Here is a 25,886-nt window from a genome sequence, read left to right as displayed (position 1 = left end):
CCTAGGTTCAGTTCTAGTTCAGTTCTAGTTCAGTTCTTAGTTCAGTTCTAGTTCAGTTCTAGTTCAGTTCTAGTTCAGTTCTAGTTCAGTTTCTTAATTCAGTTCTAGTTAATTAGTTGGTAGTCTCCCTATTAAAGCAGATTATGAATATGTCAAATCAAATTGCATTCAGAAATACATTAGAACCACGCAAAAACTAATCACTTTCCCTCTCTATATCCACCTCTCTTCTTTACTATACACTTGCAATACTCAATCAATTCAGTACTTAAACTTTAGTACTTAAAAAAAACAACTACAAATCCTTAAAACAACTTGTATTGTAAATTTACAAATAATCCTGCAAACCTCTTCTTCCATTTACTCCCCTTCCTTCCCTCTAGGGTAATTTCATTTAATTTCACACAAAAACTTGATGTACGCGGATGACGTTATGCGTGACACTAGATCATAAATTATCCACAGTTTTTTTTTCTTTTTGTAATGGTGCTGCTTCTGCTGCTGTTCGAACGTCAACAGAAAAAACTTTTTTGATGAAGTCAAAAAATCATTTAAAAAAGCAAAATATGAAATATAAACATTCAACAAAAATGTACATATTCTCATACAAATGACATTTGTACAGAACTTGTATATGACGACACTTTAAATATTTTTCAAATGTACGTTTATTTTGTTTTTGCATTGGAATGAATGAATTTAAATGAAATCAGACAATTTCTAGAGAACAACAATTGTGAGAATGACATTTTGACAGTTTTTAATTGGAGCGTAAGTATTTTAGAGTCAACGAGCACAACAACGAAAAAGAAGAGCTCTTCAAAATGTAATATAATTAAATTATAGTGTAATTATTAATTAAAAATTAATTATTATTATCATGGTTTATTTAAAAGAATGAGAGGGAAAATTGTATAGATGTTCTACAAAGTAATAAAAAATATGAAAATGTGTTAATTGGTTCAGCTGGAAATGAAAAACGTAGAACGTAGAGAAAAATATGAGGGTTTTAAAAATGAAATGAATTTAGTAATCAAAAACCAAGTAACTATTGTAATATTGATATAAAAAGACGAATGGAGTACGTATGAGCAATATTTTTGTGCAGAACTAGGTTTTGTGTTAATCATACGCCACATATGATGTAACTAACTAACTAACTAACTACTAACTAACTAACTAACTAACTAACTAACTAACTAACTACTAACTAACTAACTAACTAACTAACTAACTAACTAACTAACTAACTAACTAACTAACTAACTAACTAACTAACTAACTAACTAACTAACTAACTAACTAACCTAACTAACTAACTAACTAACTAACTACTAACTAACTAACTAACTAACTAACTAACTAACTAACTAACTAACTAACTACTAACTACTAACTACTACTAACTAACTACTACTAACTAACTAACTAACTAACTACTAACTAACTAACTAACTAACTAACTAACTAACTAACTAACTAACTAACTAACTAACTAACTACTAACTAACTAACTAACTAACTAACTAACTAACTAACTAACTAACTAACTAACTAACTAACTAAGACTAACTAACTAACTAACTAACTAACTAACTAACTAACTAACTAACTAACTAACTAACTAACTACCTAACTAACTACTAACTAACTAACTAACTAACTAACTACTAACTAACTACTAACTAACTAACTAACTAACTAACTAACTAACTAAACTAACTAACTAACTAACTAACTAACTACTAACTAACTAACTAACTAACTAACTAACTAACTAACTAACTAACTAACTAACTAACTAACTAACTAACTAACTACTAACTAACTAACTAACTAACTAACTAACTAACTAACTACTAACTACTAACTAACTAACTAACTAACTAACTAACTAACTAACTAACTAACTAACTAACTAACTAACTAACTAACAACTAACTAACTAACTAACTAACTAACTAACTAACTAACTAACTAACTAACTAACTAACTAACTAACTAACTAACTAACTAACTAACTAACTAACTAACTAACTAACTAACTAACTAACTAACTAACTAACTAACTAACTAACTAACTAACTACTAACTAACTAACTAACTAACTAACTAACTAACTAACTAACTAACTAACTAACTACTAACTAACTAACTAACTAACTAACTAACTAACTAACTAACTAACTAACTAACTAACTAACTAACTAACTAACTAACTAACTAACTAACTAACTAACTACTAACTAACTAACTAACTAACTAACTACTAACTAACTAACTAACTAACTAACTAACTAACTAACTAACTAACTAACTAACTAACTAACTAACTAACTAACTAACTAACTACTACTAACTAACTAACTAACTAACTAACTAACTAACTAACTAACTAACTAACTACTAAACTAACTAACTAACTAACTAACTAACTAACTAACTAACTAACTAACCTAACTACTAACTAACTAACTAACTAACTAACTAACTAACTAACTAACTAACTACTAACTAACTACTAACTAACTAACTAACTAACTAACTAACTAACTAACTAACTAACTAACTAACTAACTAACTACTAACTAACTAACTAACTACTAACTACTAACTACTAACTAACTATACTAACTAACTACTAACTACTAACTACTAACTAACTAACTAACTAACTAACTAACTAACTAACTAACTAACTAACTAACTAACTAACTAACTAACTAACTAACTAACTAACTAACTACTAACTAACTAACTAACTAACTAACTAACTAACTAACTAACTAACTAACTAACTAACTAACTAACTAACTAACTAACTAACTAACTAACTACACTAACTACTAACTAACTAACTAACTAACTAACTAACTAACTAACTAACTAACTAACTAACTAACTAACTAACTAACTAACTAACTAACTAACTACTAACTAACTAACTAACTAACTAACTAACTAACTAACTAACTAACTAACTAACTAACTAACTAACTAATACTAACTAACTAACTAACTAACTAACTAACTAACTAACTACTACTACTAACTAACTAACTAACTAACTAACTAACTAACTAACTAACTACTAACTAACTAACTAACTACTAACTAACTAACTAACTAACTACTAACTAACTAACTAACTAACTAACTAACTAACTAACTAACTAACTAACTAACTAACTAACTAACTAACTACACTACTAACTAACTAACTAACTAACTAACTAACTAACTAACTACTACTGACTAACTAACTAACTAACTAACTCACTAACTAACTGGCCTCCGGTAGGTTAGTGGTTAGTGTAGTAGTCTGGTAGACCGGAGGTGATGGGTTCGACTCCCACCTGAAGCACTGGTAAAGGAGCGCACAACAGGACGGATAGAGGCCTAGGTGTATTTCTTCGGATTTGATGTATATAGTATGTACATCCTCCTTTCAAACTAACTAACTAACTACCTCTTGACAAAATGAGATACTTTTTCGACGTACTTTTTTATACTCCATGTGGAATGGATAAACCGATTTGAAATTTTCCAATATATGCCTTTCGATTCGATTTTCACTGGAAAGTCTCGAAAAACTTGATTCAATAAAAGAAAGGGTTTTATTAAATTCCCCCATAAATTTTTCACTAAAAAATAGATGTTACAGAAAGCAAACATTAACTTTCCTTTTTAAAAAGTAACTAACATGATTTCGTATTTTTCAAATAAATATACTTATTATCTAAATGTCCATATGAGTAATATTTATCTTAAATTATAGTTATATTACTTATACGCCTACCAACTTAACAAACAAATTGTCTTCATTCTAACTAATTTACATATATTTGTGTACTAATTTCAATTTTGTTTCTTTTTTACCAAATTTCCTCATTTACACAGAAATTATAAAAAATTATACAATTTTATCACAAAAAAGAAAAAAGAAATAAATGAAAACATGATAAACTTACTTAACAGTATCAAAAAACAAATAAATGTACCTCTTTAACATAATTTCCGTTAACTAATTTATTTCAAACATAAAGACTATTTGGGGCCAAGAGTAAAATTTATTTTAATACTAAAAGCTTTTCCTTTAACACACAGAAAGACTAAAGAATAAAATTCATTCACAATTACCACACCAACAACAACAGCTACAATACACAATACAATAGAAAATCTCAAATAAGCAACACAGCAATGAAATAAAATAAACCATTCAAATCCTCATAAATTTAATTGTTTAATACACACTTTCCTACAAAAAGTAACTAACACATCAACGAAAACAATATTGTCGCTTCATTTTGGTAAAATAGAGTAAATTTAGCCCAAATTTTATCAACATTAAACTATTTACAGCCCCCTAAACCTACAACTACGAATAGCAAAAAACATAAAGAAAAGAGAAAAACAAACAGCCATGCTGAACATTAAAAACATCCACTACACACTCTCAAACATTGGGCCACTTTGTCTTGCACATGCTGTTACCAACAACAATAAGTCACATGTCAAAAACTCAACCAACAAAAACCCCCAAAAAAAGAAAAACCAGGAATAAAGAAACGAAAATAAAAATGAAAGTAAATGGCAACAAAAAATACTCGTTGATGTTTGAAAAAATTTATGTATACAAGTTTGGAGTAACAAACCAAAAAAAAAAAAGAGCTTTTATTTTTGGCTGAAATGATTTTCGTTAAAACACACACACTCAAACACACGCCATAGACAACACAATTTTAAGTAAATAAAACTAAGAGATACAAATAATAGAAATAGTAAGTAGCAGTAATAATAAAGAAAAGAAAAACAACAACAACAAGTCATCATGTAAGATTAACTAGGGTTATACCCAACACATTTCTTGTATACCAAGAAAAGTCATAATGTAGGGTTTTGTTAGCCAAAATGGCAAATACAACAAAAACTACAATAATAATAATTTAAATAGCTAAAGAAAAACAAAATAAAACAACAACTGGTTGTTTTTCTTTCTAGCTAAATATACTACCTATTTTTATATGAAAAACTGTTTTTTTTTCTCAGTTTTATATTGTCTAAGACATGCTACCTGAGAGAGTGACGAATGTATGCATGTGTCTGATTATTACTGAATGTTTGTTATTTTTAAATATAGAACTGACGCAGGTTTATTTTCCTATATTTTTACAACGAAAAACAACTTTTAAAAAATTCATTCCGCGTACTAACACATATTAAAGTATTTGTCAGTTTGACAGTTAAATAGTTAGACTATCATTAAGTAGGAAATTTGTAGGAAAAAGTTTTTTTTCAAAACAAAACTCAGACAAAACTAAAATAGAACAAGAATAGAACTCAACTAAACTAGAACTAGAACTGAACTAGAACTGAACTAGACTGAACTAGAACTGAACTAGAACTGAACTAGAATGAACTAGAACTGAACTAGAACTGAACTAGAACTGAACTAGAACTGAACTAGAACTGAACTAGAATGAACTAGAACTGAACTAGAACTGAACTAGAACTGAACTAGAACTGAACTAGAACTGAACTAGAATGAACTAGAACTGAACTAGAACTGAACTAGAACTGAACTAGAACTGAACTAGAACTGAACTAGAACTGAACTAGAACTGAACTAGAACTGAACTAGAACTGAACTAGAACTGAACTAGAACTGAACTAGAATGAACTGAACTGAACTAGAACTGAACTAGAACTGAACTAGAACTGAACTAGAACTGAACTAGAACTGAACTAGAACTGAACTAGAACTGAACTAGAACTGAACTAGAACTGAACTAGAAACTGAACTAGAACTGAACTAGAACTGAACTAGAACTGAACTAGAACTGAACTAGAATGAACTAGAAACTGAACTAGAACTGAACTAGAACTGAACTAGAACTGAACTAGAACTGAACTAGAACTGAACTAGAACTGAACTAGAACTGAACTAGAACTGAACTAGAACTGAACTAGAACTGAACTAGAACTGAACTAGAACTGAACTAGAACTGAACTAGAACTGAACTAGAACTGAAACTAGAACTGAACTAGAACTGAACTAGAACTGAACTAGAACTGAACTAGAACTGAACTAGAACTGAACTAGAACTGAACTAGAACTGAACTAGAACTGAACTAGAACTGAACTAGAACTGAACTAGAACTGAACTAGAACTGAACTAGAACTGAACTAGAACTGAACTAGAACTGAACTAGAACTGAACTAGAACTGAACTAGAACTGAACTAGAACTGAACTAGAACTGAACTAGAACTGAACTAGAACTGAACTAGAACTGAACTAGAACTGAACTAGAACTGAACTAGAACTGAACTAGAACTGAACTAGAACTGAACTAGAACTGAACTAGAACTGAACTAGAACTGAACTAGAACGGAACTAGAACTAGAACTGAACTAGAAACTGAACTAGAACTGAACTAGAACTGAACTAGAACTAAACTAGAACTAAACTAGAACGAACTAGAACTGAACTAGAACTGAACTAGAACTGAACTAGAACTGAACTAGAACTGAACTAGAACTGAACTAGAACTGAACTAGAACTGAACTAGAACTGAACTAGAACTGAACTAGAACTGAACTAGAACTGAACTAGAACTGAACTAGAACTGAACTAGAACTGAACTAGAACTGAACTAGAACTGAACTAGAACTGAACTAGAACTGAACTAGAACTGAACTAGAACTAGAACTGAACTAGAACTGAACTAGAACTGAACTAGAACTGAACTATAACTGAACTAGAACTGAACTAGAACTGAACTAGAAGTAAAAGGTACACAATCACAGCCTTACTGATGTAAAATAAACCTTCCTTACAACTTAACCTATTAAGATTAGGAAAATAACAATTAGTTATTAGTACTCAGGAAAGTACCGTAGTTCTCATTTAAAAAATTATAGCAGCAGTCTTGTTCATATCCGTTGCTTTAACATTCTACTAAATAAATTATTCAGTACTAACTTATTTACGAATATCTCAAAATCTATAGTTTCTAATCACAATATGTACTTCCTAACCAATTTAAATATTAAATTATTTTAACTAATATTTCCTCTCACTTCCGTTGCAGATGAGCATTTCGTCCTTAACACAGACTATAAACAACTCTATACAACTACGAACAACTGTCATCTTTCAACTGCTGCAACGGCGGCAACAACAACAACAACGTTTCCTCTTTTGTCTACAACAACTCCACAACAACTTCAACCAAATCTACAGCAACAACAACATCGACCACAAACTCATCGATTATTGCAACAACCTCAACAAAATTTACTTTTAATCCAATGACTAAACAATTGTCTAGCAATACCAACACCTCAGGAGTTACAACTGCTGCAGGAGCAGCAGCGGCAGGAGGAACTACTACTTCCTCCATTAATGGTGTAGTCGTTGGTACAGCTAATGGTGCCACATTTCTACATACAAATCTAACTCCTACAATTATATCACCCACAGCCTCTTTATCACCTGCAACAACAAACTCTTCCTCCCCTTTAACGGGTACTATACCCAAGAAAACACAATTACAAATACCCTCTCACAATCACTCTCCTCATATAATAACCCACAATGGCCAAGTAACAACAGCAGTAGCAGCAGCAACAACTCTATCACCCACTGGCATAAATTCTACTTCCTCCTCATTAACAAATCACTGCACTGCTTTAACTACAACAGCAACAAACGCCTCCACAGCTCTGACAACAGCACCAGCGAAGGCAACACCTAAAAAATCTTCATCTTCTTCGTCGTCATCGAATGATGCCAATGGTCGTTCGGCTGCCTTGGAGCGTGCCTACGTCCATGATGTCTATGAGAATTGTGAGGAGCCAACTGGGTCATTACGACCGCGTGTTGCTCAATTTCTTAGTAATTTAGAAGCCGGTTCAGTGGTCTGTGATGTTGGTTGTGGCAGTGGTCGTTATTTGACACAATGTAATCCCTCAATCTGTACGGTGGGTGTGGATCGTTGCTATCGTTTGAGTCGTGTAGCCAAGGAAAAGGGCGGCGAGGTAAGTGTTTATGCTAGATTTTTTAGGAAAACAAACAATTTAATAAATATAGAAAAGTTTTTCAAATGTTTTTGTGAAATACGTAGTCGTTTATCATTAAATGTCATCGTTTAGTTGACACAGTTGAGCTGTGGGAAGAGATGAGTGTAACAAAATGGAAACTTTCATTCGGTGGAAAATGGCTATATAACCAGATCAGAACTAGAACAGAACTAGAACAGAACTAGAACAGAACTAGAACAGAACTAGAACAGAACTAGAACAGAACTAGAACAGAACTAGAACAGAACTAGAACAGAACTAGAACAGAACTAGAACAGAACTAGAACAGAACTAGAACAGAACTAGAACAGAACTAAACAGAACTAGAACTAGAACAGAACTAGAACAGAACTAGAACAGAACTAGAACAGAACTAGAACAGAACTAGAACAGAACTAGAACAGAACTAGAACAGAACTAGAACAGAACTAGAACAGAACTAGAACAGAACTAGAACAGAACTAGAACAGAACTAGAACAGAACTAGAACAGAACTAGAACAGAACTAGAACAGAACTAGAACAGAACTAGAACAGAACTAGAACAGAACTAGAACAGAACTAGAACAGAACTAGAACAGAACTAGAACAGAACTAGAACAGAACTAGAACAGAACTAGAACAGAACTAGAACAGAACTAGAACAGAACTAGAACAGAACTAGAACAGAACTAGAACAGAACTAGAACAGAACTAGAACAGAACTAGAACAGAACTAGAACAGAACTAGAACAGAACTAGAACAGAACTAGAACAGAACTAGAACAGAACTAGAACAGAACTAGAACAGAACTAGAACAGAACTAGAACAGAACTAGAACAGAACTAGAACAGAACTAGAACAGAACTAGAACAGAACTAGAACAGAACTAGAACAGAAACTAGAACAGAACTAGAACAGAACTAGAACAGAACTAGAACAAAACTAGAACAGAACTAGAACAGAACTAGAACAGAACTAGAACAGAACTAGAACAGAACTAGAACAGAACTAGAACAGAACTAGAACAGAACTAGAACAGAACTAGAACAGAACTAGAACAGAACTAGAACAGAACTAGAACAGAACTAGAACAGAACTAGAACAGAACTAGAACAGAACTAGAACAGAACTAGAACAGAACTAGAACAGAACTAGAACAGAACTAGAACAGAACTAGAACAGAACTAGAACAGAACTAGAACAGAACTAGAACAGAACTAGACAGAACTAGAACAGAACTAGAACAGAACTAGAACAGAACTAGAACAGAACTAGAAACAGAACTAGAACAGAACTAGAACAGAACTAGAACAGAACTAGAACAGAACTAGAACAGAACTAGAACAGAACAGAACTAGAACAGAACTAGAACAGAACTAGAACCGAACTAGAACAGAACTAGAACAGAACTAGAACAGAACTAGAACCGAACTAGAACAGAACTAGAACAGAACTAGAACAGAACTAGAACAGAACTAGAACAGAACTAGAACAGAACTAGAACAGAACTAGAACAGAACTAGAACAGAACTAGAACAGAACTAGAACAGAACTAGAACAGAACTAGAACAGAACTAGAACAGAACTAGAACAGAACTAGAACAGAACTAGAAACAGAACTAGAACAGAACTAGAACAGAACTAGAACAGAAACTAGAACAGAACTAGAACAGAACTAGAACAGAACTAGAACAGAACTAGAACAGAACTAGAACCGAACTAGAACAGAACTAGAAGAACTAGAACAGAACTAGAACAGAACTAGAACAGAACTAGAACAGAACTAGAACAGAACTAGAACAGAACTAGAACAGAACTAGAACAGAACTAGAAAGAACTAGAACAGAACTAGAACAGAACTAGAACAGAACTAGAACAGAACTAGAACAGAACTAGAACAGAACTAGAACAGAACTAGAACAGAACTAGAACTTGAAGAAATAGAACGTGGATGCAAGCTTCAGCTAACATTGTAATCTTCAGACTAATCCTGGTTTTGTGTGAAATATGTTATGCATAAATCCAGTATATTTAAATATAATTCTATAAATATATTGCCTTAATCCCACAAAAATACTACTGACACATATTTGTAATTTAAGCCTCACAATTGCCATGCATTTTGCTTTAACTGCAATGGACTGGAATGTATTATTATTGGGTCGTTATAAAACCCAATATGAAAAAAGAAAACATAATTATGCCCACAAAGAAATTATACCACTCTTTGGTCCCTCCATCCCTTGAATGCTATAAATTTCACAAAATGACACAAACAATAAAGCGAAAAGTGTGTAAAAAAATACTTAATCTGGGTCAAAAATAATATTAAAAATATAAACTAAAAACGACAGAATAATAAACTGAACAGATTAAAAATGCAATAAATAATGGCTTAAATACAAATTACAACACAAACAGTCGCAGTCCCTTACAAATATTAAAATAAAAATTACAATATATATTAAATATGTTCAACATAATAATAAAAATAAAAATATGAAATCATAGATAAAATTTTTTCTATAAATCTTAACAATTTTATAACTAACGCGCAATAACTGTATATAAGATAAACAGGACATGTACTTCCCCCATAAGTATGCACTAGTTTATTTATATGAATGTTTCTGTAGTTGTAAACATATTTATGCACATCCTGGTGCCATTTTCATCCTACCAGTGAGCGCATTCTTTATTCATACTTATAGTTTTATAAATGTAAAAACAAATTTATTTATTCTCTATAACAATATTATAAATTCAATACTGAAGAAATGAAGTATGAGTATAATAAAGAATTTTTAATGATGGCACCAGGACTATGAAGATGACGGAGAATACAAAATGATATTATAGAATGAATAGAAGAAAGAATGAAGTATATACATACATGCAGGCATATGTACATACAATGTTTGAGTATTTGTAAACTCATGCACAATATTGCAATTTAAGTTAAGATTTGATTTTATTTTTATATGTACATATTTATAATATATTTTATAATAATGTAATTTATATGCATTAAAACTAAATTAGAATTTACCATAAAGCAAATATAATAAGAAGCAAAAAACGAGGGGGTTGTTAAACAATTTTCATAAGCATATCTATAATAGTGATAGAAACTATAAACAGAACTACAACTCAAGTTGAACTCAACTGAAACTGAGCCAGAACTCCACTACTAGCACTGAATAAAAACTCAACAATAACTCAACTAGAACGAACTAGAACCTAACTAGAACTCAACTAGAACTCAACTTGGACTCAACTAGAACTGAACTAGAACTAAACTAGAACTAAACTAGAACTGAACTAGAACTGAACTAGAACTACGAACTAGAATTGAACTAGAACTGAACTAGAACTGAAACTAGAACTGAACTAGAACTGAACTAGAACTGAACTAGAACTGAACTAGAACTGAACTAGAACTGAACTAGAACTGAACTAAACTGAACTAGAACTGAACTAAACTGAACTAGAACTGAACTAGAACTGAACTAGAACTGAACTAGAACTGAACTAGAACTGAACTAGAACTGAACTAGAACTGAACTAGAACTGAACTAGAACTGAACTAGAACTGAACTAGAACTGAACTAGAACTGAACTAGAACTGAACTAGAACTGAACTAGAACTGAACTAGAACTGAACTAGAACTGAACTAGAACTGAACTAGAACTGAACTAGAACTGAACTAGAATGAACTAGAACTGAACTAGAACTGAACTAGAACTGAACTAGAACTGAACTAGAACTGAACTAGAACTGAACTAGAACTGAACTAGAACTGAACTAGAACTGAACTAGAACTGAACTAGAACTGAACTAGAACTGAACTAGAACTGAACTAGAACTGAACTAGAACTGAACTAGAACTGAACTAGAACTGAACTAGAACTGAACTAGAACTGAACTAGAACTGAACTAGAACTGAACTAGAACTGAACTAGAACTGAACTAGAACTGAACTAGAACTGAACTAGAACTGAACTAGAACTGAACTAGAACTGAACTAGAACTGAACTAGAACTGAACTAGAACTGAACTAGAACTGAACTAGAACTGAACTAGAACTGAACTACTGAACTAGAACTGAACTAGAACTGAACTAGAACTGAACTAGAACTGAACTAGAACTGAACTAGAACTGAACTAGACTGAACTAGAACTGAACTAGAACTGAACTAGAACTGAACTAGAACTGAACTAGAACTGACTAGAACTGACTAGAACTGAACTAGAACTGAACTAGAACTGAACTAGAACTGAACTAGAACTGAACTAGAACTGAACTAGAACTGAACTAGAACTGAACTAGAACTGAACTAGAACTGAACTAGAACTGAACTAGAACTGAACTAGAACTGAACTAGAACTGAACTAGAACTGAACTAGAACTGAACTAGAACTGAACTAGAACTGAACTAGAACTGAACTAGAACTGAACTAGAACTGAACTAGAACTGAACTAGAACTGAACTAGAACTGAACTAGAACTGAACTAGAACTGAACTAGAACTGAACTAGAACTGAACTAGAACTGAACTAGAACTGAACTAGAACTGAACTAGAACTGAACTAGAACTGAACTGAAACTGAACTAGAACTGAACTAGAACTGAACTAGAACTGAACTAGAACTGAACTAGAACTGAACTAGAACTGAACTAGAACTGAACTAGAACTGAACTAGAACTGAACTAGAACTGAACTAGAACTGAACTAGAACTGAACTAGAACTGAACTAGAACTGAACTAGAACTGAACTAGAACTGAACTAGAACTGAACTACTGAACTAGAACTGAACTAGAACTGAACTAGAACTGAACTAGAACTGAACTAGAACTGAACTAGAACTGAACTAGAACTGAACTGAACTGAACTAGAACTGAACTAGAACTGAACTAGAACTGAACTAGAACTGAACTAGAACTGAACTAGAACTGAACTAGAACTGAACTAGAACTGAACTAGAACTGAACTAGAACTGAACTAGAACTGAACTAGAACTGAACTAGAACTGAACTAGAACTGAACTAGAACTGAACTAGAACTGAACTAGAACTGAACTAGAACTGAACTAGAACTGAACTAGAACTAGAACTGAACTAGAACTGAACTAGAACTGACTAGAACTGAACTACTGAACTAGAACTGAACTAGAACTGAACTAGAACTGAACTAGAACTGAACTAGAACTGAACTAGAACTGAACTAGAACTGAACTAGAACTGAACTAGAACTGAAACTAGAACTGAACTAGAACTGAACTAGAACTGAACTAGAACTGAACTAGAACTGAACTAGAACTGAACTAGAACTGAACTAGAACTGAACTAGAACTGAACTAGAACTGAACTAGAACTGAACTAGAACTGAACTAGAACTGAACTAGAACTGAACTAGAACTGAACTAGAACTGAACTAGAACTGAACTAGAACTGAACTAGAACTGAACTAGAACTGAACTAGAACTGAACTAGAACTGAACTAGAACTGAACTAGACTGAACTAGAACTGAACTAGAACTGAACTAGAACTGAACTAGAACTGAACTAGAACTGAACTAGAACTGACACTAGAACTGAACTAGAACTGAACTAGAACTGAACGAGAACTGAACTAGAACTGAACTAGAACTGAACTAGAACTGAACTAGAAACTGAACTAGAACTGAACTAGACTGAACTAGAACTGAACTAGAACTGAACAGACTAGAACTGAACTAGAAGAACTAGAACTGAACTAGACAGACTGAACTAGAACTGAACTAGAACTGAACTAGAACTGAACTAGAACTGAACTAGAACTGAACTAGAACTGAACTAGAACTGAACTAGAACTGAACTAGAACTGAACTAGAAACTGAACTAGAACTGAACTAGAACTGAACTAGAACTGAACTAGAACTGAACTAGAACTGAACTAGATCTGAACTAGAAACTGAACTAGAAACAAATCCTATTTTAGTTAAACGCTTCCAGAGAATAGCTTTTTAGTGAAAATAATAAAAATATCAAGCCTCGTATTTATTTACAATTTGAATACCATATGTATGTATTTATATGTATGTATTTAATGTATGTATGTAAGTGTTTATTTTAAAGACCCCCAAATTTTTCCAAAAAAAATCCGCACAGTGGTTTGGAAAAGAAATGTGACAAAATTTTATATTATTTACATTCGGTAAACAATGTGTAATAATGCAAAATCTTAAAGATATAAAATTAATAATAGTTTAGTACAATTAACAAATCGTATGTAGTTACAATTTTACATTTTTACACTATGTAAACAATGTTTAAAATATGACATAAATATGGGGAAATTTGTAAAAATAATTAAAAAATTACATTATGTGAAAAAGAAATTTATAAAACAAACCAAATTAATGTTTTCCTACTTTACATTGTGTAAAGTATGTACATTATTATAAAATCGATTTTAAAGTGTTGAGTTTACAATTTCAAATTTTGTCTTCCTCCCCACAGTGTCATGTTATTTTATTTATTTTCCTTCCTACTGTTGCTGATGGCATGATGTATGATTTTGTTTCTGTACTTGTACTTTCTCTTTAGCATTCTATATGGCATGTCTTAATGCTATTTGTTTTTAATTTGTTTTGGCCAAAAAACAAAAATATTTTATTAAACACAAAACTGCAGAATCATTTTGTTTTTAAGTTTTAATGGCATATTTTTAGGAATGAAAACAGCAATAACACAAAAAGTTAAAAATCAAAAAAGTACAAAACAAGGAATTTATGCAGCAGTAATACATTTCCTTCAAAACGCAATAGAAATTTCAGGGCAAACCACCAAAAAAAAACATTTAAATGTTGCAGTTACTAGAAAAAAAATAATAAAACCTTCATGGCTGTTAAATAAAAACGAAATATTGCAGAATTTAGATAAAAAACCATAATAACAAAAATTGGCACAAATAAGAGCAAAAAAAAAACACGTTTAAATAACATATTTTTTTACATAAATTTGAAAATTTTATTCAAAACTAACAACTTTACACATTTGCTACTTAAACTTTAAACTTTTTCCTACTTATCGTGGCATTTTACAGAGTTTTTTATTTGTATTAAAAATACTAACTAGTATTTATGTTCTTTTTCCCCATTTAAACAACTATTGATTGGCTTTTTAACATTATTGCAGCAACTAAAAAAACACGTATAAGTTTTTGCTTTTAATGGGTTTTCATTTTATTTCTTAAAAAAAAAACTTGCAGCAAAAAACTTTATAAATGAAGTATCAGTATCATAATTTCACTTTCAATTTATACATTCAAATGCCTGCAAAAGAAAATAGCTCGAGTTTTAATATTGGAAACTACTTTTCTGCAAAAATTCTAAATTTTCTTTTCTTATATTTTTCAATGGTTGTAGGGAATTGAACAAATGTTGGCAATTATTGTATTGAATAGCAGTTGAACGTTTTTTTTTTAGAAATTTATTTTTACTTTTAATTTGGGTTAGAAATTATAGGAAAACTATAAGGAATACATAGCACAAGAGTTTATACTAGGAAGAAAAATTTATAATAAAAAGTTTAATATGGTATAAATTGTGGCAGGTAAATTATTCTAGTAAAATAAAGGAGGGTCGCTCGATTGGTTATGCAAGCGTATAAATAATTTATTTATTGCAAGACATACTAAGCGTATGATTGTTTTTTCTAATTGTGTTTTAAATTATTTATTACTCATACGTCATGATGTGGAGGTTAACTATTAATTTAAAATTTAATACTTGAACGTGAGTGACGTTTTACTTTGCCAATGCAACTACAAATAAAAATAGAACTAGAACAGAACTGGAACAGAACTAGAGAACTAGAACAGAACTAGAACAGAACTAGAACAGAACTAGAACAGAACTAGAACAGAACTAGAACAGAACTAGAACAGAACTAGAACATAACAGAACAGAACTAGAACAGAACTAGAACAGAACTAGAACAGAACTAGAACAGAACTAGAACAGAACTAGAACAGAACTAGAACAGAACTAGAACAGAACTAGAACAGAACTAGAACAGAACTAGAACAGAACTAGAACAGAACTAGAACAGAACTAGAACAGAACTAGAACAGAACTAGAACAGAACTAGAACATAACTAGAACAGAAATAGAACAGAACTAGAACAGAACTAGAACAGAACTGGAACAGAACTAGAACAGAACTAGAACAGAACTAGAACAGAACTAGAACAGAACTAGAACAGAACTAGAACAGAACTAGAACAGAACTAGAACAGAAGTAGAACAGAACTAGAACAGAACTAGAACAGAACTAGAACAGAACTAGAACAGAACTAGAACAGAACTAGAACAGAACTAGAACAGAATTAGAACAGAACTAGAACAAAACTAAAACAGAACTAGAGCAGAACTAGAACAGAACTAGAACAGAACTAGAGCAGAACTAGAACAGAACTAGTACCTAGAACAGAACTAGAACAGAGCTAGAACAGAACTAGAACAGAACTAGAACAGAACTAGAACTAGTACCTAGTATAATGCAAATAGAACTGAAACGAATAAGTTGTTAAATGGCAAAAAATTAAAAGTTTTTAACGTGCATTATTTTTGCAAAAGTTTAATTAATAAATCAAAATATCAAAAGTCACAAAAACGCCAATGGCATTCAATGATAGAAAGTAATGTTAAAAAAACGTTTACCAATTTTTGTGTTAGAGTAATTTATTAAAACAAACAAATAATAATATTTTCTGCATTAAAATTCTTATCTCTTATACTCGTACGTTTTTAAATATTTCATTAGTTTGATGCATATTATGTATGTATATGGTACATAGAGATACACATTTTTTCATCCAATGACATTTTAACTTTGAATTATATTTTGTTCATATTTCAGTGGTGGTGTGTGAGTGTGTGAATGAAAAACTAGTTACAGAATTTTAAATTTGACTTTATGTTTATGTTAATATTTTTATGATATTTTATCTTGACATTCTGCTACTGTGGACTCGTAGCAATAACTGCGAGTACATACATAGTAGTACTTATATTATTTTATGTTGACATATTACGTGATGCTGAATGCATAAAAAGTGACATGACACAAACGCTTCTAAAAAATACGCATAAAGAGTTGGTGAAAAAAACAGTATACATATGTATGTATGCATGTACATTCACACGGATGTCATAAATTTATTTGGATGCATGCAAGTAACAAAAATTATAAAATGAAAAGTTTACCACACTTACTTAGAACAAGAAGGTGTAAATGTTTTGCACACAAACTACATGCAAATGTCATAACAAGGAGGAATTAAAAATCAAAACTGCTTTCATTTGTTGTCCAAAAATAACAATATTATCTTTAATATTTGACAACAGTTGTTTGAAATTATGTAACAACATTTTTTAATAAACCCTCGCATATTCAATGACACTTATTCATTAACACATAAAAACTATTTATACACACACACAACACACACTTATTTATATGAACTTTCTCACATACCCCACATGTGGAAAATTGTCATAGATACAAATAATTTATTATAGTGTTGACAGTAGGATTTTCTGTTGTATTTTACTACAACCAACAAACTACTACTGATGATGTTGTGTAGTTAGTACAATAAAAACTTTTGCAAAACTATAAAAAAACATTCGTTCTCAAACAAATGTTTCTTTCTTCTCAATAGTTTCCTTGCAACATCATGCGTAACTTTAAACAACAAAAACAACTACAACAAAATAATAATAATGCAACACAAATCAAGACACATACACACAGTCTATAAACATATTACACAAAAGCTATAGAGGAAAAAAAATCAACAACAAAAACTTAATAGTGAAAAAGGATATTTTCTGCCTTATTGTTCAAGGAAACATAAATTCTCGCGAAGCAACAACAACAACAAATAAAAGTACTAATGTAATTTCCATAAAGCACACACACACATACCCTTAAACGCTTTGAAATTGTTAAATGAGTATGTGTATATGTTTCTTTCTTATATATTTGCCACCATTTTTCTTTTCTACTCTACAAATGTTTTCTATAAAAAAAGGATGCAAAGCGTACACATCCTTTTTGGTGGAAAAAAACAAACGTTTGTGTTGTTTTTTTTTTCCTTTTTTTTGCTTGACAAATTTTTGTAAAATTAAATTAAGTATATAAAATTAAAACAAAAGCCTTAATGCACAAACACATGCTGTTTTTTTATAGTTTCTTCTTTTTTTCTAATATAAAAAAAAAACTGAATTAAATGTCACCTAGTTCTTTTTTATTTCATTGCTGGCAAACAGAAAATAATCTCGAATAAGTATACTATTTGCCGGTTTCAGCTAAAAAAGGCAAATGAAAATTTGACATAATTTATTTAACATACATTTTAAGCTTTGAAGTTGGCAAAATAAATAAAATTAAATAAATTTAAAGTTAAACATTTCGTAAAATAATCAAGTTAAAGTACAAGACCTTAAAATGAATTCAATTAACATCTGAAACAAAAGCTTGACTAAATAAACTTGGCTTTTGTGTTATTTAATAAGTACATAGTTCCGTTCTAGTTCTGTTCTAGTTCTGTTCTAGTTCTTTCTAGTTCTGTTCTAGTTCTGTTCTAGTTCTGTTCTAGTTCTGTTCTAGTGTTCTAGTTCTGTTCTAGTTATGTTCTAGTTCTGTTCTAGTTCTGTTCTAGTTCTGTTCTGTTCTAGTTCTGTTCTAGTTCTGTTCTAGTTCTGTTCTAGTTCTGTTCTAGTTCTGTTAGTAGTTCTAGTTTGTTCTAGTTCTGTTCTATTCTGTTCTAGTTCTGTTCTAGTTCTGTTCTAGTTCTGTTCTAGTTTGTTCTAGTTCTGTTCTAGTTCTGTTCTAGTTCTGTTCTAGTTCTGTTCTAGTTCTGTTCTAGTTCTGTTCTAGTTCTGTTCTAGTTCTGTTCTAGTCTGTTCTAGTTCTGTTCTAGTTCTGTTTAGTTCTGTTCTAGTTCTGTTCTAGTTCTGTTCTAGTTCTGTTCTAGTTCTGTTCAGTTCTGTTCTAGTTCTGTTCTAGTTCTGTTCTAGTTCTGTTCTAGTTCTGTTCTAGTTCTGTTCTAGTTCTGTTCTAGTTCTGTTCTAGTTCTGTTCTAGTTCGTTCTAGTTCTGTTCTAGTTCTGTTCTAGTTCTGTTCTAGTTCTGTTCTAGTTCTGTTCTAGTTCTGTTCTAGTTCTGTTCTAGTTCTGTTCTAGTTCTGTTCTAGTTTGTTCTAGTTCTGTTCTAGTTCTGTTCTAGTTCTGTTCTAGTTCTGTTTAGTTCTGTTCTAGTTCTGTTCTAGTTCTGTTCTAGTTCTGTTCTAGTTCTGTTCTAGTTCTGTTCTAGTTCTGTTCTAGTTCTAGTTCTGTTCTAGTTCTGTTCTAGTTCTGTTCTAGTTCTGTTCTAGTTCTGTTCTAGTTCTGTTCTAGTTCTGTTCTAGTTCTGTTCTAGTTCTGTTCTAGTTCTGTTCTAGTTCTGTTCTAGTTCTGTTCTAGTTCTGTTCTAGTTCTGTTCTAGTTCTGTTCTAGTTCTGTTCTAGTTCTGTTCTAGTTCTGTTCTAGTTCTGTCTAGTTCTGTTCTAGTTCTGTTCTAGTTCTGTTCTAGTTCTGTTCTAGTTCTGTTCTAGTTCTGTCTAGTTCTGTTCTAGTTCTGTTCTAGTTCTGTTCTAGTTCTGTTCTAGTTCTGTTCTAGTTCTGTTCTAGTTCTGTTCTAGTTCTGTTCTAGTTCTGTTCTAGTTCTGTTCTAGTTCTGTTCTAGTTCTGTTCTAGTTCGTTCTAGTTCTGTTCTAGTTCTGTTCTAGTTCTGTTCTAGTTCTGTTATAGTTCTGTTCTAGTTCTGTTCTAGTTCTGTTCTAGTTCTGTATGTTCTAGTTCTAGTTCTGTTCTAGTTCTGTTCTAGTTCTGTTCTAGTTCTGTTCTAGTTCTGTTCTAGTTCTGTTCTAGTTCTGTTCTAGTTCTGTTAGTTCTGTTCTAGTTCTGTTCTAGTTCTGTTCTAGTTCTGTTCTAGTTCTGTTCTAGTTCTGTTCTAGTTCTGTTCTAGTTCTGTTCTAGTTCTGTTCTAGTGTTCTAGTTCTGTTCTAGTTCTGTTCTAGTTCTGTTCTAGTTCTGTTCTAGTTCTGTTCTAGTTCTGTTCTAGTTCTGTTCTAGTTCTGTTCTAGTTCTGTTCTAGTTCTGTTCTAGTTCTGTTCTAGTGTTCTAGTTCTGTTCTAGTTCTGTTCTAGTTATGTTCTAGTTCTGTTCTAGTTCTGTTCTAGTTCGTTCTAGTTCTGTTCTAGTTCTGTTCTAGTTCTGTTTAGTTCTGTTCTAGTTCTGTTCTAGTTCTGTTCTAGTTCTGTTCTAGTTCTGTTCTAGTTCTGTTCTAGTTCTGTTCTAGTTCTGTTCTAGTTCTGTTCTAGTCTGTTCTAGTTCTGTTCTAGTTCTGTTCTAGTTCTGTTCTAGTCGTTTTCTGTTCTAGTTCTGTTCTAGTTCTGTTCTAGTTCTGTTCTAGTTCTGTTCTAGTTCTGTTCTAGTTCTGTTCTAGTTTGTTCTAGTTCTGTTCTAGTTCTGTTTTTTTTTCTTTCTGTTCTTTTGTTCTCTTTCTGTTCAGTTCTTCTGTTCTAGTTCTGTTCTAGTTCTGTTCTAGTTCTGTTCTAGTTCTGTTCTAGTTTGTTCTAGTTCTGTTCTAGTTCTGTTCTAGTTCTGTTCTAGTTCTGTTCTAGTTCTGTTCTAGTTCTGTTTAGTTCTGTTCTAGTTCTGTTCTAGTTCTGTTCTAGTTCTGTTCTAGTTCTGTTCTAGTTCTGTTCTAGTTCTGTTTAGTTCTGTTCTAGTTCTGTTCTAGTTCTGTTCTAGTTCTGTTCTAGTTCTGTTCTAGTTCTGTTATAGTTCTTCTAGTTGTTCTAGTTCTGTTCTAGTTCTGTTCTAGTTGTCTAGTTCTGTTCTAGTTCTGTTCTAGTTCTGTTCTAGTTCTGTTCTAGTTCTGTTCTAGTTCTGTTCTAGTTCTGTTTAGTTCTGTTCTAGTTCTGTTCTAGTTCTGTTCTAGTTCTGTTCTAGTTCTGTTCTAGTTCTGTTCTAGTTCTGTTCTAGTTCTGTTCTAGTTCTGTTCTAGTTGTTCTAGTTCTGTTCTAGTTCTTTCTAGTCTGTTCTAGTTCTGTCTAGTTCTGTTCTAGTTCTGTTAGTTCTGTTCTAGTTCTGTTCTAGTTCTGTTCTAGTTCTGTTCTAGTTCTGTATGTTCTAGTTCTGTTCTAGTTCTGTTCTAGTTCTGTTCTAGTTCTGTTCTAGTTCTGTTCTAGTTCTGTTCTAGTTCTGTTCTAGTTCTGTTCTAGTTCTGTTCTAGTTTGTTCTAGTTCTGTTCTAGTTCTGTTCTAGTTCTGTTCTAGTTCTGTTCAGTTCTGTTCTAGATCTGTTCTGTTCTAGTTCTGTTCTAGTTCTGTTCTAGTTCTGTTCTAGTTTCTTCTAGTTCTGTTCTAGTTCTGTTCTAGTTCTGTTCGAGTTTGTTCTAGTTCTGTTCTAGTCTGTTCTAGTTCTGTTCTAGTTCGTTCTAGTTCGTTCTAGTTCTGTTCTAGTTTGTTCTAGTTCTGTTAGTTCTGTTCTAGTTCTGTTCTAGTTATGTTCTAGTTCTGTTCTAGTTCTGTTCTAGATCTGTTCTAGTTCTAGTTCTGTTATAGTTCTCTAGTTCTGTTCTAGTTCTGTTAGTTCTGTTCGAGTTCTGTTCGAGTTCGTTCGAGTTCTGTTCGAGTTCTTTCGAGTTCTTTCGAGTTAGTTCTAGTTCCATTCCAGTTCTGTTCTAGTTATTTTCTTATTTTTAAGAGCACGTCCGTAATTATGAGCAAACAAAATTAAGCATATAAAATCATGTAAAAACACTGATGAGCAAATATGAAATGCTGAAGTTTTTCAAACATGTCTGCCAAACGAATACAAACAAACTTAATAATTTCACGTACCCAATATTAGTCAACAATATCTTAATAAAAAATATTTTTTTGTCATTTAATAAAATGTTTACTTTTTAAGACATCAAGAGCCGCTGTACATACAAAATATTGTGGATCAAATACAACATGCTTAAATTACCATTATTATTGATATTGATGTTTTCATATCTTTTCGTTCTTCTTCTTGATTTTCTTCGTTTTTAATTTATTATTCCTTTCTAAATGTTCAGTTAGGTTTTTATCATTGTTGTTACTGTCTGTTGTTACAACAATTTTACATTTGTTTTGATAACATTTGGGTCAAGGTTTTTGCAAAAACTGAAACTTTCCTTTCTACGTGATATTTTAGATGTTTATTTGTTGTTTGTGTATGTGTATATGTATACAGTTGTGTACTTGGTATTTGTTTGTGCACCTTCATTCTTTACATGATTACAAATGTAGGGCATGAAGTACAATAGCTTTGAATAGGGAATACCGTTATAGTTCAGTTCTAGTTCAGTTCTAGTTCAGTTCTAGTTCAGTTCTAGTTCAGTTCTAGTTCAGTTCTGTTCAGTTTAGTTCAGTTATAGTTCGTTAGTTCAGTTCTAGTCAGTTCTAGTTCAGTTCTAGTTCAGTTCTAGTCAGTCTAGTTCAGTTCTAGTTCAGTTCTAGTTCAGTTCTAGTTCAGTTCTAGTTCAGTCTAGTTCAGTTCTAGTTCAGTTCTAGTTCAGTTCTAGTTCAGTTCTAGTTCAGTTCTAGTTCAGTTCTAGTTCAGTTCTAGTTCAGTTCTAGTTCAGTTCTAGTTCAGTTCTAGTTCAGTTCTAGTTCAGTTCTAGTTCAGTTCTAGTTCAGTTCTAGTTCAGTTCTAGTTCAGTTCTAGTTCAGTTCTAGTTCAGTTCTAGTTCAGTTCTAGTTCAGTTCTAGTTCAGTTCTAGTTCAGTTCTAGTTCAGTTCTAGTTCAGTTCTAGTTCAGTTCTAGTTCAGTTCTAGTTCAGTTCTAGTTCAGTTCTAGTTCAGTTCTAGTTCAGTTCTAGTTCAGTTCTAGTCAGTTCTAGTTCAGTTCTAGTTCAGTTCTAGTTCAGTTCTAGTTCAGTTCTAGTTCAGTTCTAGTTCAGTTCTAGTTCAGTTCTAGTTCAGTTCTAGTCAGTTCTAGTTCAGTTCTAGTTCAGTTCTAGTTCAGTTCTAGTTCAGTTCTAGTTCAGTTCTAGTTCAGTTCTAGTTCAGTTCTAGTTCAGTTCTAGTTCAGTTCTAGTTCAGTCTAGTTCAGTTTAGTTCAGTTCTAGTTCAGTTCTAGTCAGTTCTAGTTCAGTTCTAGTTCAGTTCTAGTTCAGTTCTAGTTCAGTTCTAGTTCAGTTCTAGTAGTTAGTTCAGTTCTAGTTCAGTTCTAGTTCAGTTCTAGTTCAGTTTAGTCTTCTAGTTCAGTTCTAGTTCAGTTCTAGTTCAGTTCTAGTTCAGTTCTAGTTCAGTTCTAGTTCAGTTCTAGTTCAGTTCTTCAGTTCTAGTTCAGTTCTAGTTCAGTTCTAGTTCATTCTAGTTCAGTTCTAGTTCAGTTCTAGTTCAGTTCTAGTTCAGTTCTAGTTCAGTTCTAGTTCAGTTCTAGTTCAGTTCTAGTTCAGTTCTAGTTCAGTTCTAGTTCAGTTCTAGTTCAGTTCTAGTTCAGTTCTAGTTCAGTTCTAGTTCAGTTCTAGTTCAGTTCTAGTTCAGTTCTAGTTCAGTTCTAGTTCAGTTCTAGTTCAGTTCTAGTTCAGTTCTAGTTCAGTTCTAGTTCAGTTCTAGTTCAGTTCTAGTTCAGTTCTAGTTCAGTTCTAGTTCAGTTCTAGTTCAGTTCTAGTTCAGTTCTAGTTCAGTTCTAGTTCAGTTCTAGTTCAGTTCTAGTTCAGTTCTAGTTCAGTTCTAGTTCAGTTCTAGTTCAGTTCTAGTCAGTCAGTTCAGTTCTAGTTCAGTTCTAGTTCAGTTCTAGTTCAGTTCTAGTTCAGTTCTAGTTCAGTTCTAGTTCAGTTCTAGTTCAGTTCTAGTCAGTTCTAGTTCAGTTCTAGTTCAGTTCTAGTTCAGTTCTAGTTCAGTTCTAGTTCAGTTCTAGTTCAGTTCTAGTTCAGTTCTAGTTCAGTTCTAGTTCAGTTCTAGTTCAGTTCTAGTTCAGTTCTAGTTCAGTTCTAGTTCAGTTCTAGTTCAGTTCTAGTTCAGTTCTAGTTCAGTTCTAGTTCAGTTCTAGTTCAGTTCTAGTTCAGTTCTAGTTCAGTTCTAGTTCAGTTCTAGTTCAGTTCTAGTTCAGTTCTAGTTCAGTTCTAGTTCAGTTCTAGTTCAGTTCTAGTTCAGTTCTAGTTCAGTTCTAGTTCAGTTCTAGTTCAGTTCTAGTTCAGTTCTAGTTCAGTTCTAGTTCAGTTCTAGTTCAGTTCTAGTTCAGTTCTAGTTCAGTTCTAGTTCAGTTCTAGTTCAGTCTAGTTCAGTTCTAGTTCAGTTAGTTCAGTTCTAGTTCAGTTCTAGTTCAGTTCTAGTTCAGTTCTAGTTCAGTTCTAGTTCAGTTCTAGTTCAGTTCTAGTTCAGTTCTAGTTCAGTTCTAGTTCAGTTCTAGTTCAGTTCTAGTTCAGTTCTAGTTCAGTTCTAGTTCAGTTCTAGTTCAGTTCTAGTTCAGTTCTAGTTTTTAGTTCAGTTCTAGTTCAGTTCTAGTTCAGTTCTAGTTCAGTTCTAGTTCAGTTCTAGTTCAGTTCTAGTTCAGTTCTAGTTCAGTTCTAGTTCAGTTCTAGTTCAGTTCTAGTTCAGTTCTAGTTCGTTCTAGTTCAGTTCTAGTTCAGTTCTAGTTCAGTTCTAGTTCAGTTCTAGTTCAGTTCTAGTTCAGTTCTAGTTCAGTTCTAGTTCAGTTCTAGTTCAGTTCTAGTTCAGTTCTAGTTCAGTTCTAGTTCAGTTCTAGTTCAGTTCTAGTTCAGTTCTAGTTCAGTTCTAGTTCAGTTCTAGTTCAGTTCTAGTTCAGTTCTAGTTCAGTTCTAGTTCAGTTCTAGTTCAGTTCTAGTTCAGTTCTAGTTCAGTTCTAGTTCAGTTCTAGTTCAGTTCTAGTTCAGTTCTAGTTCAGTTCTAGTTCAGTTCTAGTCAGTTCTAGTTCAGTTCTAGTTCAGTTCTAGTTCAGTTCTAGTTCAGTTCTAGTTCAGTTCTAGTTCAGTTCTAGTTCAGTTCTAGTTCAGTTCTAGTTCAGTTCTAGTTCAGTTCTAGTTCAGTTCTAGTTCAGTTCTAGTTCAGTTCTAGTTCAGTTCTAGTTCAGTTCTAGTTCAGTTCTAGTTCAGTTCTAGTTCAGTTCTAGTTCAGTTCTAGTTCAGTTCTAGTTCAGTTCTAGTTCAGTTCTAGTTCAGTTCTAGTTCAGTTCTAGTTCAGTTCTAGTTCAGTTCTAGTTCAGTTCTAGTTCAGTTCTAGTTCAGTTCTAGTTCAGTTCTAGTTCAGTTCTAGTTCAGTTCTAGTTCAGTCTAGTTCAGTTCTAGTCAGTTCTAGTTCAGTTCTAGTTCAGTTCTAGTTCAGTTCTAGTTCAGTTCTAGTTCAGTTCTAGTTCAGTTCTAGTTCAGTTTCTAGTTCAGTTCTAGTTCAGTTCTAGTTCAGTTCTAGTTTCAGTTCAGTTTCTAGTTCAGTTCTAGTTCAGTTCTAGTTCAGTTCTAGTTCAGTTCTAGTTCAGTTCTAGTTCAGTTCTAGTTCAGTTCTAGTTCAGTTCTAGTTCAGTTCTAGTTCAGTTCTAGTTCAGTTCTAGTTCAGTTCTAGTTCAGTTCTAGTTCAGTTCTAGTTCAGTTCTAGTTCAGTTCTAGTTCAGTTCTAGTTCAGTTCTAGTTCAGTTCTAGTTCAGTTCTAGTTCAGTTCTAGTTCAGTTCTAGTTCAGTTCTAGTTCAGTTCTAGTTCAGTTCTAGTTCAGTTCTAGTTTCAGTTCTA

At 32.3% G+C, this 25,886-nt stretch overlaps 1 protein-coding gene across 2 annotated transcripts in view; it reads left to right on the top strand.

Annotated features, from left to right (window-relative positions):
* LOC119605413 overlaps positions 1-25,886 on the top strand; it is a 53,324-nt gene that overhangs the window by 13,199 nt on the left and 14,239 nt on the right. For both annotated transcript variants that reach the window (XM_037958510.1, XM_037958509.1), the window contains one exon: positions 7,097-8,045. In XM_037958510.1, the coding sequence (XP_037814438.1) occupies positions 7,317-8,045 (729 nt within the window). In that variant the 5' untranslated portion in view covers positions 7,097-7,316. The remainder of the gene's footprint in view (positions 1-7,096; positions 8,046-25,886) is intronic.

This window comes from Lucilia sericata, unplaced genomic scaffold (genome assembly GCF_015586225.1).
Source record: "Lucilia sericata isolate MDLA Ls3-8-SP2 unplaced genomic scaffold, ASM1558622v1 Contig000482F_arrow, whole genome shotgun sequence".
Classification (NCBI taxonomy): Eukaryota; Metazoa; Arthropoda; class Insecta; order Diptera; family Calliphoridae; genus Lucilia; species Lucilia sericata.
Note: the sequence above shows the minus strand (reverse complement) of the source record. Positions and strands in the feature narration are given on the sequence as shown.